Here is an 18,850-nt window from a genome sequence, read left to right on the forward strand (position 1 = left end):
TATTAGAGAGCTTTAGCAATTAATTAAAAATACAAATAATGTTATTTTGCGAGCACCGTGTCGCAATAATGGGTTCGTGTAGAGAATGGTGACTTTGCAAGTAGTTTCTGAAAATCTGAAGATTTTCATATAAAAGCTTAAGCGAGCTTTACTCGACACCATTCCTATTCTGCATATTGAGTAGTGACACCAGCAACAGTTTTGAATAAATCTCTTTGTTGTAATAAAAAAAGTGTACATTTAAAAGTTAAAAGATTTTGCTTCAGTGAATTGAACAAACAGCGTTTCGAACCGTTTTTCGAATCGACTGCTCGTAAATCTAAGAACATGGTTTTAGGCAATGATTTTGTGAAAATTGTTTTTGTAAGTGTACTATTGTTTTGTCTAAGTGCTGATGTTAATGCCGACGAAAACTGCGAGACGTTACCCACTGAAATACATCTAACTAAAGGTTTGTAATTTATTGTATTTAAAACAGTTTTAATTACATTATTTCTTGTAATGAACACAGACAGTGCTTTCAACCGGTAGATTTCCGGAAACATTTTGTTCTAAATTCGTTTTATTTTACCATACCATAGTTTCCGTCAGTACTTACTTACTCAGGCCACGGCCCGTTGTGCTCCTATTTCAAAGTAATTCCTCTGATAATGTTCACTAGGTTCGTCATTGATATATTTGGCCTGTCTCAAAGTTCCATAATGTGCACACAGAAAAAAATTGTATTTCAGATTAATGAAAATCTCTCAAAATTATTGGTAAACCTGCTAAAAATGGGATTGCAGGCCGTTTCCTGATAAATTTTTAGTTGTTTGCTAATATATCGGAACACCATTTGGCTTGATAATATACGATGACGAAATGCGAAAATTTTAGAATCATTGTGATAATAGATATTTTCGTATTTTAGTAAAAGTTTTTTGGGAAACCTATCAAATCATTCCTTATAAGCCTTCAATTTGTTTTTAACCGGATTATGAATAATATGAAGAGATTATTAATAAATTAGCAATATTCAATAATAGTGCTTTTTCTTCGTGTGTCTTCTCAGGTAGCTGAGCTTTGTTCCTAACAGGGCGACACATTGGCACCATAGGCGAAGTGGAGTCTCTTCATCCTCTTCAAATTTCCAATATCTATTAGTGTTTTCCACTCCCAACAACTTCACAAGTCATCTGAAATGGCAGTGTCCCGTTAATAGTCCTACCAGTTCCCTCTTTCTGTTCATTTTGAGTCAAAAATCAACCTCACTAGGCCTGAGCCTGTATCGAGGTTAACAATTTACATTTGTGTAATCAACCATAGAGTAATCACAAACATAACGTAATAATACATACAAACACTTAATATTTCAATAAGAAAAAAGTATTAGATGAGTTACCAGATGAGTAATTTGACAGTAGTTGCTTATCATTATTCCCAAGAAGAAACAAGTAGATAATAAAGACAGCTAGGGCGACATTTAGTTTTTAGCAAATGGGATTTATATAAAATCTTATTATTTAAGAAAGGACAAGGATGAAAACATATTAAGATATCTGTCAATACAAACATCTTAACTAACTTTTGAAATTTAACTAAGAATTTGGTATGATTTCGAAGAAAATTAAACATGAGTGGTGCCTGATATAAATAGTTTTTTTGACTAAAACAAGTTTTAGTATGTACCGCCACAAAGTTAAATGCAGAGTCAATTATAGTTGCATGCGTTTGTTGTGTTCTTTCAGCAAATTTAATATTGATAAAAAATCGGCAAGTATTTGAGTGATATATAACTGTTTTATACAACACATAACGTTATATTCCTTATAAAGTAGGTTGTACATTGCTTTTTTTAAATACCTCGATGTTCGCTTCATCAGTATCCCCGGGAGTATTTATAATAAATAGTGTGACTTCTGTCTACTTACTAAATTACCTCGGCATCATGGCTATACAGATACAACATTAAGCTATGACTCTGTTCCACCATATGAAGCAGGAGAAAATTCACGATTGCTAAATATTCTCCGCTAGCCAACAATGCCTTTTATCAGCCAACACAGCTCAGGCATTAAAATCAGAGTTCACCACACCTGTTGATGTTCGCCAAAACTAAGTTTGCAACAAAGAGGAACATCACTCAACTTTTTTTTAAACTTTCACTGTCTGACTAAAATACCAATATTTTTTATATTCATTTTACGAAAGCATGTTTTCATACAAGAATAAAATTTTTGACTTTTTTTATCTTGCATACAATGAAATCCGACCGTTTTCTTGGAAACGCGTCCGATTTGAAGTTTTATAAGTAGCAACAAGTATTGATAGTTATAACTAGTGACTTATATATAAGGACGGGTTGTTACACAGAATTTGAACCATGAAGGTTCCATTCAAGTTCTGTTAGTTCTGTCTGTGTAGGGAAATTATTGTCCGAAATGCGTTAAGTGGATACGAAAATATCGTAAGGAATTATTCTTCTTGAAATTCCCTAGCCACCATGGATTTTAAAATATTGCCGGGAATCCAGTACTGAGTAATCGAGAATACCCCATAAAAATCCATTCTTAAATCTAGGGAATTTTCGGCCCGAAATCTAGGCATTCCATCAATCACTCAAAACAGAAAAAATCGGCACGTGGTCTACGGGACAAAAAGTTTGGGAACCTTTGCTTTAAAGCTACTTTTACGGAATAAAATCGTATGGTACGAGTATGAAGTGATTTACGCCAAGTCAGAACTTCCTCAGAGTTATTTACGGTACGATGGAATTCAAATATATCATTTTATGTGTTCAATTATATTACGTTTTCCGGGAATGACGCCGGTCCAGAAGGTTACCCTATCCATATATGTAAGTGTAAATCTCTTGTAGGAAGAGAAGAGATTCTTTGATAATAGGTAGGTACTCAAGACATATTTTTTAATAAAATCTTGTTTTTATTTACACAGCTTTTTGGTCTTGTGGGAAAACAACCTACTACGGCTATTTTGTCAACATGTTAAAAATAGTACAAAACATTGACGTATATATTATATTTAGATGAGAAGTGAATCGAAAAAATTGGTTCCAACTCTCCCAACGCTCTAACTAAAACTACCGAATCCGGTCTACGCGCACCGCTTATTGCGTTATAATAGTGGATCAAGTTTCGGAGACATATTAGTACGCAGTAGTGCTTTTAATAATTATGACGAGTAATTGCCAGCGTGTAATGCGCCAATTAATTACTTCACGATTTTGCATTGCCCATCGACATTTTCAACGTCACTCACAGACAGTTCAGCAAATATATATGTCACAAAATAGTAAAACTGCCCCCACGACCTTTTATACTTATATTTACCTCACATTTGTGATCATCTCCGTAATATATTAGTGCATAACAACTGTTACATCTATTAAAGACCTTGGTGTCTCTCTTGATAGCAAGCTTTTTTTTCGGGATCACATAACTGCAATCGTTAATAAATCCCTCAAACTACTTGGTTTCATCACTAGAATCACTTCGGACTTCAAAAACGTAAATACCCTTAGAACTCTTTACTGCTCCTTGGTTCGCCCCCATCTTGTATATATGCTTGTGTTATTTGGTCTCCTTTTTATGCTGTCCACATTCGACGCATTGGATCTGTTCAACATCGGTTCTTAAGAGGGATTGCTAGGAGGCTAGGTTTAGAAAAAGGCAAATACTCATATGATGAAATTGAACGAACTCTTTACCTCTCTCCTTTGGAAGTCCGTCGGGAAAGAAATGACCTCATTTGCTTCTTCAAAATTATAAATGGTATTATTGATTCACCTACGCTACTGCAACTCATTCCCTTCAATATCCTCTCGCAAAGACTCAGAAATAATGAACTGCTCTTCCTCAACCATCATTCGACAAATTATGGATATTATTCACCATTGTCCAGAATGTGTAGACTGGTCAACTCAAGTCAAAACATTAACTTTTTTGGGATAAGTCTAAATGATTTTTGCCAGTCGCAAAACAAGTGATGGAATATTAAGTGTCCTGTGGTCCTGACCCACGGCGTATTCTTGACTTTATTCGACTTGTCACTTTATTTTCTTATATTATATCTACCATATGTCTTTGCTTTCATGTACCTTTGTCTACTCCTATATTTTTCATTTTACTTTATTCGTGTTATTATTTTGTAATTTGGACGATGTCCGTTAATAAATGAATAAATAAATAAATAAATAAATAACCGTCTTATGGAGAACATCAATAAATCAATAAATACGTAATATGATAATATAAACACAAACACAAGCAGCTGCTTTATTAGGAGAGTGATTGATATATTGGTGTTTATATTGTTAAAAAATTGTAACCTTGTTTATATGTTTCAATAAATTAAAAAAAAAAAAGTAATAATAATAATAATACACCGGGGACCATTTATTGGATAACAAACACCTCTGCTATAGGTCTCACCAAGTGGTTCGTTACGTTTGGTGATTTAGCAGGAGTGCCCGGGTTCATCGGGGGAGATTTGTTCAGGATGCGCCTTCCCACCAGCTGCGTGGCGTACCAGATCCAGAGAGGTTGGTCTGATGAGAACCCTTGACTTCTCCAACTGGTCTCTGGACCTATCTCCTTGCGCCACAGTGAGAGGGATATATTCACATGTCCGTCATTCCTGGACACGCTGAACCCTAGATTCCTACCGTCTCCTCATACCTTTAACCTTCCTAGAACTTCCTCTCCTTCCTTTCTCTAAAGAAGACCCTCCAAAATATCAAATATATGACCATATCATTGTTTCTCTAGATGAATATGACGAGATCGGCAGGCTGGTGAGGACGTGCAACGGTGATGTGGCCATCAACAAGTGTGAGGGTACTTGCACCAGCCAGGTGCAGCCTTCTGTCATCACACCAACTGGCTTCCTCAAGGTAAGACGAAATGCGTACGCAACTGTTATCCCAAATAAATATAAAGAAAACAGCACCGTGCCGTGTATCGGAGCAAAACATTCAGATACGCTAGATAACCGATGAATTTATTATTTAATCTTGAGTTGAATCAGTAAAAATGTGCAGTGAGAAAATGAAGACAATATTGGTAGATCTTATTCCAAGTATAATACTGTTAAGGCGAAACTAAATGCTAAATCAATATTTTGATTAATCTTTATAACGAATTGGTGTACATTATGAATACCAAAAAATATGCTTTAGATAAATTGAAAGTTTTCCTATCGTTTCGCTTGAGTCGAATACAAATAAAAAAATAAATTACTCAATTAAAAATATAAATGTTAACTAGTAAAAAAAACATTTTTTCAATAGGAATACAGTATTATAGCTAAGATTATCTGTGACAGTTTCACTTGATTATTTTTTTTGCTTTCTTATGAAAGTATTTACAAAATAAATAAAAACCAGTTTTGTGCTTGAAATCGAACGTTTCTAGACTCCGTTTGTCAAGCGATTTTAATGCCTATTACCTACAGCCTGATGCCTGTTACTCAATTAAAAATATAAATGTAAACTAGTAAAAAAAAATTGTTTTCAATAGAAATACAGTATTATAGCTAAGATTATCTGTGACAGTTTCACTTGATTATTTTTTTTGCTTTCTTATAAAAGTATTTACAAAATAAATAAAAACCAGTTTTGTGCTTGAAATCGAACGTTTCTAGACTCCGTTTGTCAAGCGATTTTAATGCCTATTACCTACAGCCTGATGCCTGTTACTCAATTAAAAATATAAATGTAAACTAGTAAAAAAAAATATTTTTTCAATAGAAATACAGTATTATAGCTAAGATTATCTGTGACAGTTTCACTTGATTAATTTTTTTGCTTTCTTATGAAAGTATTTACAAAATAAATAAAAAACCAGTTTTGTGCTTGAAATCGAACGTTTCTAGACTCCTTTTGTCAAGCGATTTTAATGCCTATTACCTACAATATAAGGTATACCAAGAATATACACATTTTTGGCTTGTAGCTTCCTCTTAAATATGACCGAAGGAGATAGGGTCCCATTAGCTCTTTATTATATTTTTTAGATTTAGATGTATATTAGACTAGCTCTCATTAGATTTTTGTTTACGCTTCATATATAGAATGCATATTATATACATTATAAAATATGGCTGAAAGTAATTATTTAGAGGAAGACACTGAAGTTGAATTTATAAGGACAAACGATCTTGATCAGTGGCTAAAAATTAAAAAAAGCGAAACTGGGGATTTAATATGTATTCATGTAAATATTAGATCATTAAGTAAGAATTGGGATGTATTGAATATGTACCTAAATACTTGTTGGGAGCGTATAGATATCTCAATGCTTGAACATACAAGCGGACCTAGTTAATATGTTTAAGATTCCAGGTTACTCAAGTTATAACTACTGTCGCACTAATAAGTCAGGAGGGGGCATATTGCTATACAGGGTGTATCGGCACGTACCCGAAAAATTTTAACCAGCGATTCCTGAGCATATATGGAGTAAAAAATGTTATGGCCACTTTACTGTTTGGTAACGTTTTTTTTAATAAAAAAATTATTATTCATATTTTCACCACATGTCACCACTGTTTTATCATTTGTCAAAGTTGGAAAACCCATCTGGCAATATTTTGTAAGAGTTTCGTTGAATAATGTACGTATCTACCTACATTGGCGCGCTTTTACAATCACAACGAAATGGCACGGCACCATTCATCTCATTTTTAACTATTATTATTTAGTGTGTACGAAAGAGCGAAGACGCTTTTCGACATACTTGCTAATAACAGCTGTTGAACACGAGAAGCAATGCCAATGACAGTGAGGGAGTGTGGAAATTTTTTAGATTTTTGTTTTTAATTGAAAAAAAAATGTTACCGGACAGCACAGTGCCCATAACATTTTTTACTCCAAATGTGCTAAGGAATTGCTGGTTAAAGTTTGTCGGGTACGTGCCGATACACCCTGTATATTAGGAAAAATCTGGTATTTAAACTAAAACTATTAGGATCGGACTATTTTGAAAATATTTATGGTATAATTACTCTTCCAAATGAAGGAAGCCTGAGTATATTAGCAATATATCGACCGTCGAATCTTAGCAAACAATCGTTCATTAGGGATATAGAATCTATTCTGACGGATTTAATAGGCCCACGAGAAAATGTTTTGTATTTTGGGGACATCAATCTAAACTTGATAAATTCTCAAAATCCTGTAGTAACCTCATATGAGAATATTCTTGCTAACAATTATTTGATTAAATGCATAGACGATGTCACGAGGGAAGCAATTGTTAATGGGCGAGTAACACGTTCACGTATAGATCATATATACGTTAGATACACTAACATGCTTAAGCAAATGGAACCATTATCAGCGTGTGTATGCGAGATTTCCAAAGCAGATCATTATGTGACAGCCGTAAGTATTAAATATGATACTACAAAAGAATTTTTAGATAACAAGAAGAAAATAACTGTACTGTCCCAAAAACGTATTGATAGTCAGATACAAGAAATTAATTGGAATTGTATACTTAATAAGGAAGATAGTACTATTGCGTATCAACAAATTAAAAATAATTTTTTTAATCTATATGCCAAATGTACGGTATCGTATTTTGAAAAACCAAGCAAAAGACTTCATGCGCTAAAAAAATGGATGACTTCTGATATTTTGGAGAAAATTAAAAAAAAGAGATTTATTGTTTCGAAGATGGAAAAACTCACCTTCTAATGAAAAATTTGAAAATGATTACAAAATTTTGCGAAATAATGTCAACAAAATAATTACCAAACGAAAAAATTGTTTTTTTAAAGATAAATTCAAAAGTAATTTTAATGATTCTAAGAAAACGTGGGATGAAATAAATAAAATTTTGGGAAGAAAAACAAAAAGTAATTGCGATGAAGTTATCTCGCAATATGTTTTAAAGGATCAGACAGTGGAAAGTGTAACAAACCAATATGTGAATTACTTCTCAGATAGTATAAAACAAATGTTGCACAGATGTGACTTTAAAGCATCCAATGTCGATCCAGTAGAATTAATGTTCAAAGCATGTATTTACCCGAGGCAACTATCACAGAGATTAAAAATATTGTTAAAAAAATGAAAAATTCGAAATCTATGGGAATGGACAACATAAGAATGTACGACATAAAAGGACATATAGATATTTTAGGACCTGTTTTAACACACTCTGTAAATAGACTTATTATACAAGGGAAAATGCCTGATGACCTTAAATGTGCTATTGTTAGACCTATATACAAAAGAGGAAAACACTCGGAAATAGTAAACTATCGACCTATTAGTAAATTGCCTGCACTTGATAAAATTTTATAAAAATATGTTTCTTTAAAATTAAACAATTACTTAGAAAATTTTTGCATTATTGACAACAAACCATATGGATTTCAAAAGAAAAAAAGCACAGAAAAATTATTACAGGACTTCTAGAATTATATAAATAATGAATTAAACCATAAAAGACATGTATTAGTACTATTTATCGATAATTCCAAAGCATTTGATACCATTGATCCACAAAAAATATTAAAAATCTTAGAGGCAATTGGAATTAGAGGAAACCTACTTAATTTGTTTTAAAATTATTTATATAATAGACATATCTGTGTAAAAATATTAGAAAAACTGAGTGGGAAGAAAAATATGAGCGCTGGCGTACCTCAGGGTTCAATTTTGGGACCCACGCTTTATATAATATTTGTATCAATAATGAAAAAACTTTCTTTATATGTAAAACATTTTGTATACGCAGACGACACTGCTCTTGTTATATCTGATGATCAATTATCAAATGCTAATACATATATGCAGTGTGACTTTACATCCCTGATAAAATGGTCACACGACGCAGGCCTAATCATAAATACCAAAAAAACCAAAATGATGCACATACGATCTCCACATGATTCAGTTCTGAAGAAGCCTGAAATAATATCCCACATTTTTGCATGTATTCATAAAAACATTTTGCAGAACTGCAAATGCGAAAGTATTGAACTTGTTAATGAATATGTTTATTTGGGAGGGACTGTTGATTGCAACTTTAAATGGGACTTGCAAATAAACAAAATTTGTAAAAGGCTGAGGGCGATAGTGGGTAAACTGTACAAATTGAAATGTTTCGTTCTTGTGAATATTTTAAAAATAATTTACTTATCACTTGCAGAATCTACTTTACGATATGGAATAACCACATGGGGACACTCTTGCTAAACTAAGTTAAATTACCTACAATTAGTACAAAATTCTATGATTAAATTACTACTTCCAAAACAGATATTTTCACAGAGGCGAAACATATCATTATTGTATCGGAACTTTACTGTCTTACCGGTACAGGCCTTATTATGGCACAAATTATTGATTCAGCATATATCTGACTCTGAATATAAGAGGAAAGTCGAACATGAACATAATACTAGGTTCACAAAAAATGAAGGAATGCTTGTACCAAAACATAACAATAAATACGGACAGCGAACCCTGGAATACAACGTGCCCAAAATATTCAACATGTTACCAAGCAATATAAAATATGCGAATTACCTCAGAGGTTCAGATATATGCTGAAAACATGGCTACTAAGCAGAGATACTCTGTATTAGTAATACTTTTGATTATGGCAGTGGTTGGTGATAAATATGATGTATAAGTTGTATTGTAATAAGTAATAATATTATCAAAATATGTTATATTGTAATTGAACATGAACATCCTGTTGACAAACTGCTTAGTTGCGGTTTAATGGGATTGTACTTTGAAGAACAATAAAAAAAATAAAAATAAGGTAGAGCGGTGCCCCGGTAGGGCAAGGGTCTTGGGTTCGAGTCCTTGATGTGACCGTATCTTTTTCTCATATTTCTGTTTTAAATTTTGTTTAGGATTCGCTAATTTTGTCTTCAATAATTAAATATTTTTTATTAATAAAATATACGTAACATATAACTTTTAAAATGGAATATTTTGTATCTCACGTTTTATACATTGATGTATTATTTATACTGCTCTTCCATTAGAAGTATTTGCGTATGAAAGAGGAGTGTACAGTGTACATTTGGAAAAAAATCAGTTTAATAGTATATTATAGTGCAAGCATAGTTTTGTGAAATGGTACATATACATTTAGTGAAAATTTCTTTTAGAACAAAGGATTTTTTTAAAGGTATATTGTCATGGTTACACAGTAAACATGATACGGAATTAAACAACAAACATGTTAACGTATTTAGAGAGATTTTTTTTAACATATTGGAGAACTAGAACATTGTAGGATTTTTGCTAAAAGTGGTGGCTCGTCACTTTTGGGTGTACTAGAGTGCTAATATTAAAAAAACAACATTATTGTTGTTGTTTTGGCCAAAAACATTTCGATTTGTATGAAGGCCAAATTGCAATTTCCTGAAAATCGAATTTAAAAAAAAAAATAATAAACCGTTTTTGACTAAAATTTCAAAAAATTGTATCACACTCAAGGGTTTAGCTAGATTTTAAAAAAATACTTAAAGCGTATTGGATAATGATATCGTGATAAAGTATTCGATGTTTACAAAATTTTTATAAGGAAACCTGTTCTTACATTCGTTAAAGCCATCCCGCTTTAACCGGATTACCAATAATTCTTAATAAATTAGTAATTCTCATTTTTATACGTGCAGGTAGGTAATCTATCGATCCCAAGCAAATATGAGTTCATTGAACACAGCACATACAGCCGAAGTTTGGTGATATACAGATACGCGCACAAATTATTTTAAAACGCTTCGTAAATACACTTTGCAAAAAAAAATTAATGAAATCGTCGTGTTAACTTTACGTCCATCTTGAATGTTCACAACTATATGGAGAAAAATTATTGAAAAAAAAAAATTGCAAATTTATTAAGAATCCGATTAATCTGATTAAAAACGGGATTGCAGGGCCTTGATAACGATTGAATTCATAGGTTTTCTGATAAACTTTTTGTAAAATAGTATTGTCACGAACATTTTCACATTTCGTTATTGTATATTATGAAGACAAACGCAAGTTCAAGTGCACGTGTTCCGATATTAGAACGAATTTACTAAAAGTTTATCAGGAAATGGCCTACAATCCCGTTTATTACCGGATTACCAATAATTTGAAGAGATTCTTAATAAATAAACAATATTCATTTTTCTCTGTGCGTAATAAATCATTTGAAGAGAAATTTAATTGTTTTTCTTTTTCAAAATTCGAAATGATTTGTCAAGAATTCAGACCATGCCGTGATTTTTCGCGTGTCTGCGCTAGTTTACCATAAAATAAATCACACTCGTGTAAATCACCACCTTAAGCATCTTCCTGAATAAAAGTAATGCGAACAAGCTTTGAAGTTGTCAGATTCAGGATTCAGTCGAGGACGATAAATTCTACGTTTTCTCTGAACCCGCGAAGGGTTACTAGATAGGAAGGAACCTTTCAGAGACTATGTTTGACACCCTGATCGTAAATTCCTATATGTGCTTTGATGTCATAAAGATTTTCAAGACGTTGACGCAATTATTTAAATTATTTATTTACGCTTTGAAGGCTTTTACATGTATACATGGTTATAGATAAGTTGTTGGAGTACAAAAAACAAGTGTATAGTAACGGGTTTTCCAATAAGAGGTGTTATTTTAATATTCAATCCTAAGAAATCAATGGTTTTGTTGCTTGTGTGGCACGTAGCGCCGTCTTGTTGAAAGTAAACGTTGTCTAAATCAATACCATCCAATTCCGGCCATAAAAATCATTAATCATTTCTCGATAGCGCAATCCATTCACCGTAACTGTTGCTCAAGCCTCATTTTCTAAAAAGTAAGGTCCAATGACTCCGCCGGACCATAAACCGAACCAAAAAGTCACACGTTGAAGATAAGGCTTTTTAACAATAACTCTTGGGTTTTTCGAGCCCCAGATGCGAGAATTTTGCTTGTTTACGAAGCCACCGAGGTGGAAATGGGCCTCATCACTCAAGATGATTTGCATTTGATTCACTCAAGTGAATTTTAATAACTTCAATGCGTTGTTGAAGCATGTATCGTTCCATTTTTATTAATAACGTAGTTTCTACTTGTCAAATGTTAAAAAATGACAGCTTCAAAAGTAACATCTACTGAAATAGCTGGCTATTCAAAATAACACCTCTTATTGGAAAACCCTGTACGTAGCACAATAAACTGATTATGAACTATGAACGATATAACAATGCAAGTTATCATCGAAATATGTACAAAGGAGAAATATTTTTATATAATAACACGAGTACAATATAATATAATATAATATATAATAGTTACAGAGCTGTGTGTAGTTTTACTACGTTGATAATTTAAACAAAAACACGAAGAGTGTGTTGTAAAGCATGTTTGTATTTACCAAATCTTTGTTAGACCAGATTTGCTATTTTCAGCTTCACTCGAGGGTTTGTTGATTTAATTTTTTAATAATTTTGTAAAAATTATTTTAATATTGTTTTTCTTTACCCGCTTCAATGGACAAAGTCTGTTCTGTTTGACTGAACATGGCTAAATTAAAACGTTAAAAGGTGCACATGAAAAAGCATGAAATATAAAATACACTGTTTGTTATTTGTTACTTTTTAACTGGTTGTATTTGTGAAAGTGATTTTTGTGAAAATGTCGCCCTTAACCTAAATTAACCTAACAGTGAGTTGAAGAGCATGGGATAGGTCAAATGGGGATAAAAAATTGAAGGGGATCGCTGATGGGTTAAGTTTGGTAAGTGATTCGAGAAAGTGCATGAAAATTCTTGAGGTTCTTGAAGATGCCTGAGATTTAATTTTTCAGAGAATGCCTGAAATACTTGCATTCTCTGTAATTTTTTGTCACTATTTGATATATTCAGTAATTACTTAAAAGTTCCTGAAAATATTTGGCATTTCCTCAAAGTACCAGAAATTTCTTGGAATTTTATGAAACAACCTGAAATTTTTTGGTATTTTAGAGAAAGCACCTTAAAAACCCATCTCTTGTGATATTATAGTGATTTATTTTTGGGGTACTATGCCATGTTGCGCTACCTCCTTCTTTAGCCAATGTTTCGGGCAGCATTGCAGTGTCCATCATCAGGGCAGATGTGTAATGCTGTCCGAATCGTTGGCTAAAGAAGAAGGTAGCGCAGCACGGCATAATACCCCCAAAACAAATCACTATAATACTTTTAGCCATGAAAATCTCAAATCATACCTCTTACGATATGCCTAAAGTGCCTGGAGTGTCATAGCAATTCCTTACGATATGCCTAAAGTGCCTGGAGTGTCATAGCAATTCCTTACGATATGCCTAAAGTGCCTGGAGTGTCATAGCAATTCCTTACGATATGCCTAAAGTTCCTGGAGTGTCATAGCAATTCCTTACGATATGCCTAAAGTGCCTGGAGTGTCATAGCAATTCCTTAAGATATGCCTAAAGTGCCTGGAGTGTCATAGCAATTCCTTACGATATGCCTAAAGTGCCTGGAGTGTCATAGCAATTCCTTACGATATGCCTAAAGTGCCTGGAGTGTCATAGCAATTCCTTAAACTTTTGAAATTCACTGGCATTTCAGAAAATGCCAATCCGTGAAATCTCGTGAAAATCTTCAGCATTTCTGAAAGCTCACATCTTAAACAACTGTTCAATACTGATTACACATTACAGGAATGCTACTGCTGCCGAGAAACCTTTCTGCGCGAGAGGATCATCTCCCTGACCCACTGCTACGACCCCGACGGAATGAGATTCTCCTCCCCAGAGATGGCCAATATGGACCTCAAACTGAAAGAACCTTCTGACTGCAAGTGCTACAAGTGCGGAGATTTCAGCAGATAAACCCACAACAGAAATTGACCCCATAGATAATAGATACAATGGAGATGCAAAATGAACTATTAGTAGTACGAAACTAAGTTTCACCAATACCGTTCACCCAATACTACTGCAAATCGGTTTTTGTTTGTTGGTTCCGTCCACAAGACGACCGCACAAAGTACTGAGTCGCTCAAAATAAACAAATAAATAGTTAAGCAGTTAAAAGGGCAAAATAAAAGGTATGAAATCAATTGTGACTATAATAGTGCATTTTGGCCTTTCCATCAAATAATTAACCCTTTAGACAACATCGCTCGTTTCCTTTTTTTAACTTCCGATTTAGTTGTCCGGGTTAAATCTTCCCCAAAGGAAAAACTTAACCCTTCCACTCACTTTTCCACAAATGATCATCTAGTCAATCAACATTATGTAAGTGCATTATATAAGCAAAATAAATACAAAACAATACAAGAACAACACGTCAACTCACCAGATATCAAATGGGAAAATAATTCACCGACTCCAGATATTTTCATATCAGAGGGTTCGGCTCGGTAGAACTTCTAACAGGGCCTATAAATCCTACTGATCCCTCAACATAAATATTTAAAAAATCTTTTGTTATCCTACATGTATTCAAAATGACCGACTTTTGCATCTTTATATATAATTTTTTTGATAGATCTAATACGCCTAAATTTTTAATTAGAGAGCTAGGTATAATGCCAGTAGCCGAAATAACGAATGGTAATATTTTTATAGTCTGAGAATGCCAAATTCTTTTTATTTCATTTCCTAAATCTGTGTATTTTCTTATTTTTTCACTAACAGATTTTTGAATATTATTGATATTATTATTATTTCCGTTTGAAATACCTCAACAGAAATTTTCATAAGCGCCAAATAAATTGCGCATTTATAAAAATCAAAACAAATATATTATGGGACACTAATCATTTCATGCATTCTGTTGACCTTTAGCTGCAAACTATATAGCTATTTTATATGTATAAAATATGTAGCAGCCATTAAGTTATAGAAGCGACAATCCTGGAAAGGACAAAATATTAAAATATTCAAACTGTAATAATTATAATGAAATCATTACAGGAAAGTTTGTGATGCCATCAAAAGGACTAATTTTTTCATGGGAAGGCTTTGAATACATTGTTATAGTAACAATTGATTCAATACACTACTTTATTTTGTCTTTTTGACTGTTTAGGAATTAATTTACGAGTTGGGACAGGCTCTGTGCATTGTGCGGGCGTCGTGTGTGTTGATTACCTATAACCAAGCGCATTATTTCTATTGCTTTCGATAGTCCGTGCAGTTTGTATTTGTTTATCTCCCTTTGTTTCTATTATCTATGATTGACCTCAAATTACCTGTGACATGGCAAGATTGACAGCTGATAACCCCTGATATTGAATTAAATTAATGATTCGCCGCTAATTCCTATGATTATTTACAATGTTTTGATGATATTTTAAATACGATTAAAAAAAACACAAAATTATGGTAACATGGCGGTTTTCTCATCACATTAAAAGTATTAATTAATAAATACGTAGAACCATTTCTTTAATAAGCTGAAAATTATTATAAGTGAATTGAACAAGCTCTTTGTTGTACAGAATTAGTATGCTTTAGTTCTAAATCAATGTTCTTTTCTTCAGGATTTGTATATTGTTTTATTAGTTTTATTGTTAACACTACATAAAATCGTTGACACACGGAGAAAACTTCGTAATAAAAAAAGCTAATTTACTAAAAATCTCCTCAAATTGTTCGTATTCCTGTTAAAAACGAGATTGTAGGCCATTAATGAATGTATCCCAAGAAACTTCAAGTAAAATACCAATGTTTTGCCACGGTGTTCTTAAAAGTTCCAACATGTTTGTATTTAGTCCTGATAAGTTATTTGGAGCAACGCAGGTGGATGAACACGTGTTTCGATATTATTACGAATTTTACACTGTATCAGAAAGAGGCTTACAGTCCCATTTTTAACAAGATTGACAAGATTTTCAATAAATCAGAATTATTCATTTTTATCCATTCATTTCCTAAAAGTTTCAAAGGTAAAATATATGGTATTTGGATGCTTTTCATGAAAACTCTTGGCATTTCTCGAAAATGTCTAAATGAAGTGTCTTATTCATTTCTAGGCTTTTTTAACGTGTCTTAAATTACTTGGCTTTACTGAAGGGGCCTGAAAGTATATGATTTCCTGAAAATGCAAAAAATGTTTGCGAGTTCGTCGATATAAAATATAGCTATTTATTAAAAAGCTGATGAAATTATATTGTATTATTGTTAAAAACGTCCGCAAACGAATGAATTTACAGGTTTCCTAACAAACTTTCGGTAAAACATTATTAGAATCTCGGAACGCGTGTTCATAAAAAATCAAATATTGTAACATTTCGTTATTATATTTATCAAGAAAAGGACACCTGTATGTACACGTGTTCCGACATATTCTGAATGGACTAATATATGGATTGCAATCACGTTTTTTACAGGATTTCAATAAATCAGTCAGGCTCATTATTCTCCGTGCATATTGTCGACTTTCAAACAGTGAACAGGTATAAATTGTACATTTATTTACAAAATACTTTAGAAATGAGACACATTGTTAACGAATCCACTATTTTTGTCAGAATATCAAGAAATAGAGACAAAGAAAATGCTTTCATTATATATTTATGTTTTTTGGGGAAACCGCCTCAATGCCAAACTACTAAATACTATTTAGGCGTTGAATAGAGGCTAAATGTGATTTGCTTACGTTCGTATTAAAGCTCTGCTTACAAAGTGCTTTCATTTGAATAATTAAGTCATTTGAGACTAGACTGTTGTTAGCCTTCAAGTGTAAGATTGACGCTGGAATTAATTGCCATATGACATACCCTAATAACTTTAATGTTTCGTGTTTTGTTAATATTTACAATAATATAAAAACTACGATATGCCGCATAGTAAAATATTTAAAGTATAAACCGGTATAGCCTTTTTTCACTTCCGTACATTAATCAGAAACATTCTTTCCCTTTTATTATATATGTAAATATAATGTGGAATAATATTTCTCCGTGTTTTTTGCTGTTATAACTTATATCGCTATTCATTTGTTAAAATTTGAATAAATTTTAAATGTAGGTAATTTGTATGTATTTAATTGTAATTTAATTTGAAGTACACCTTAGCATGTTAATTCATATTTATATTATTAATCTTAAACAACTTTTGAAAATAGATAACGTATTTAAAGATCGATTTGATTGTTTTTATTAATCCTATTTATGTATGAAAAAATATTATTAACCAGAGTTTGAACTATATACTATAGGTAGAGATGGCAAAATTTCGTTTTAACTAAAAACGCGAAAAAAAATTTATGGTTCGAGAATAGGGCATTTATAAGTTTTCTTTGCGTTTCAAGGCATTTGAAAGTGTTTCCAGTGATTTCTATTTCGCGAAATAACGCGAAAAACGTGATTTTGGCCGTATTTCAGCTAAATTGTTCTATTTAGCGAAATAGGCGCGAATTTCCCGAAAATACCGGGTATTAAAATAATATGTGAAAATTTAAAAAAAATCGATATTTACATTACGATTTTTTATAATTTTGTTACTATTTTATGTGAAAATATTTAATATTTTTGTACTGTAGGCTAAAATTGCTTTTTGACATTACACAAATAGTGGGAAATAAATTACGCCTATTGATGTTAATCGCAATCTGCATTTGTGTTTGTGTTCGACCCGTACTTAGAGTTTCCTTCCTTATTAATTTAATATTAAAATTAATTATTTATAATCTTTCACATGGAAATACTTGCAAATGTAGGTTAAACATATATTTTACCAAAAATACTTAAAATATGCGCTAAAAACATTCAGGAAATACATTTTTTTCTATTTTGCTACAAAACGATAAATTATGCCTCAAATTGCTATAAAACGTTAAATTTCCAATTGTTAATGCTAAAAAATCTGAAAATTAATGCTAAATTTTGCCATTTCTAACTATAGGGACTATGGCATCCTCAGTTGACGTATTTTGTGAAGTTGAAGGTTTTGTGGAGAACGTGATTGGGATATATTGTTGAGCTATTGTCTTTTTTCTCTTCTGTTCTCCTTATTCACAAGTCTCCATCAAATGCCTGCAGTTTGCGGTGTGAAGATAAAGTCCAGTAATAGAGTGCCCATTGGTGAAGAAGATGAAGGCGGAAGTAAATAAATTAAATTTAAAAAAACAAACACACACAAAAAAAGGATAAATCAATTAAATAACATATTGAACTAAAAATAGTATGGTGGAACAGTCGACTAGGAGGCAACAAGTATGCAATAAATGTCGCGTGAGTTTGGCCAAGAAATGCGTTTATTTCATCAAAAATTTGTAAAATTGTATACATTGAATTCAAAGGTTGGAAATAAGCCGACACGCGACGTGGCTCAGTGGTTTAGAGCGTCTGACCCGACATCAGGAGGCGCGGGTTCAATTCCCGTCGGTGTCATTTATTTTTACTCGGGAGATATTTTCAATTTGTATTGATATTGCAGGCGACTAAATATTGCTTATTTCCCACTAAGCTTTTTATTTTATTTCATTAGTTCCCAAATAAATAAGTTGTGAAAAATTTATTATTTTTGTTTGGTTTGCAAAGCATTCGCTTGTACACAATTTTATAATTATTATTTCTTCTCGCTCGGTCAGCTGTTCAATTTAAAATTTAAAATGTGAGGGTCGCCATTTTGTTATCCGAATATGTGCATTATTTGCAAAAGTAAAGCAAAGATTACACTGGACAATTTTAAATAAAGCTTTTTTTTGTAACATTGTTTGTTATTATTTTTTCTTAGATTATCAAGAATAACCACCCACCCTCCTTAAAAATTTCGCGGTATAAGCGTGGAATACGGTGTGTACATATAGAAGGTATATAAGTAGGGGGTGCGCATCGTCACATAGTTGCAACAGAAAAAAATCCTCCCTCTGAAAAATTCCTCGTCGCATGGGAAATTCTAT

At 32.5% G+C, this 18,850-nt stretch overlaps 1 protein-coding gene and 1 non-coding gene across 2 annotated transcripts; both read left to right on the top strand.

Moving 5' to 3' along the window:
* The first annotated feature begins 176 nt into the window (after positions 1 to 176).
* Pburs (bursicon subunit partner of burs) lies at positions 177 to 15,809 on the top strand. Its single transcript, XM_089639015.1, has 3 exons — positions 177 to 451; positions 4,767 to 4,891; positions 13,657 to 15,809. The coding sequence occupies exons 1-3, from the start codon at positions 328 to 330 to the stop codon at positions 13,825 to 13,827; spliced, it is 420 nt and encodes a 139-aa protein (XP_089495141.1). The 5' UTR covers positions 177 to 327; the 3' UTR covers positions 13,828 to 15,809.
* A 2,452-nt stretch (positions 15,810 to 18,261) lies between these two features.
* On the top strand, positions 18,262 to 18,338 carry TRNAS-CGA (transfer RNA serine (anticodon CGA)). The gene has a single exon. It is a non-coding gene; the product is annotated as a tRNA-Ser (tRNA).
* The last annotated feature ends 512 nt before the right edge of the window (positions 18,339 to 18,850 follow it).

The sequence above is a fragment of the Hesperophylax consimilis genome, chromosome 13 (genome assembly GCF_061612785.1).
Source record: "Hesperophylax consimilis isolate HC1 chromosome 13, BYU_Hcon_1.0, whole genome shotgun sequence".
Taxonomy (NCBI): Eukaryota; Metazoa; Arthropoda; class Insecta; order Trichoptera; family Limnephilidae; genus Hesperophylax; species Hesperophylax consimilis.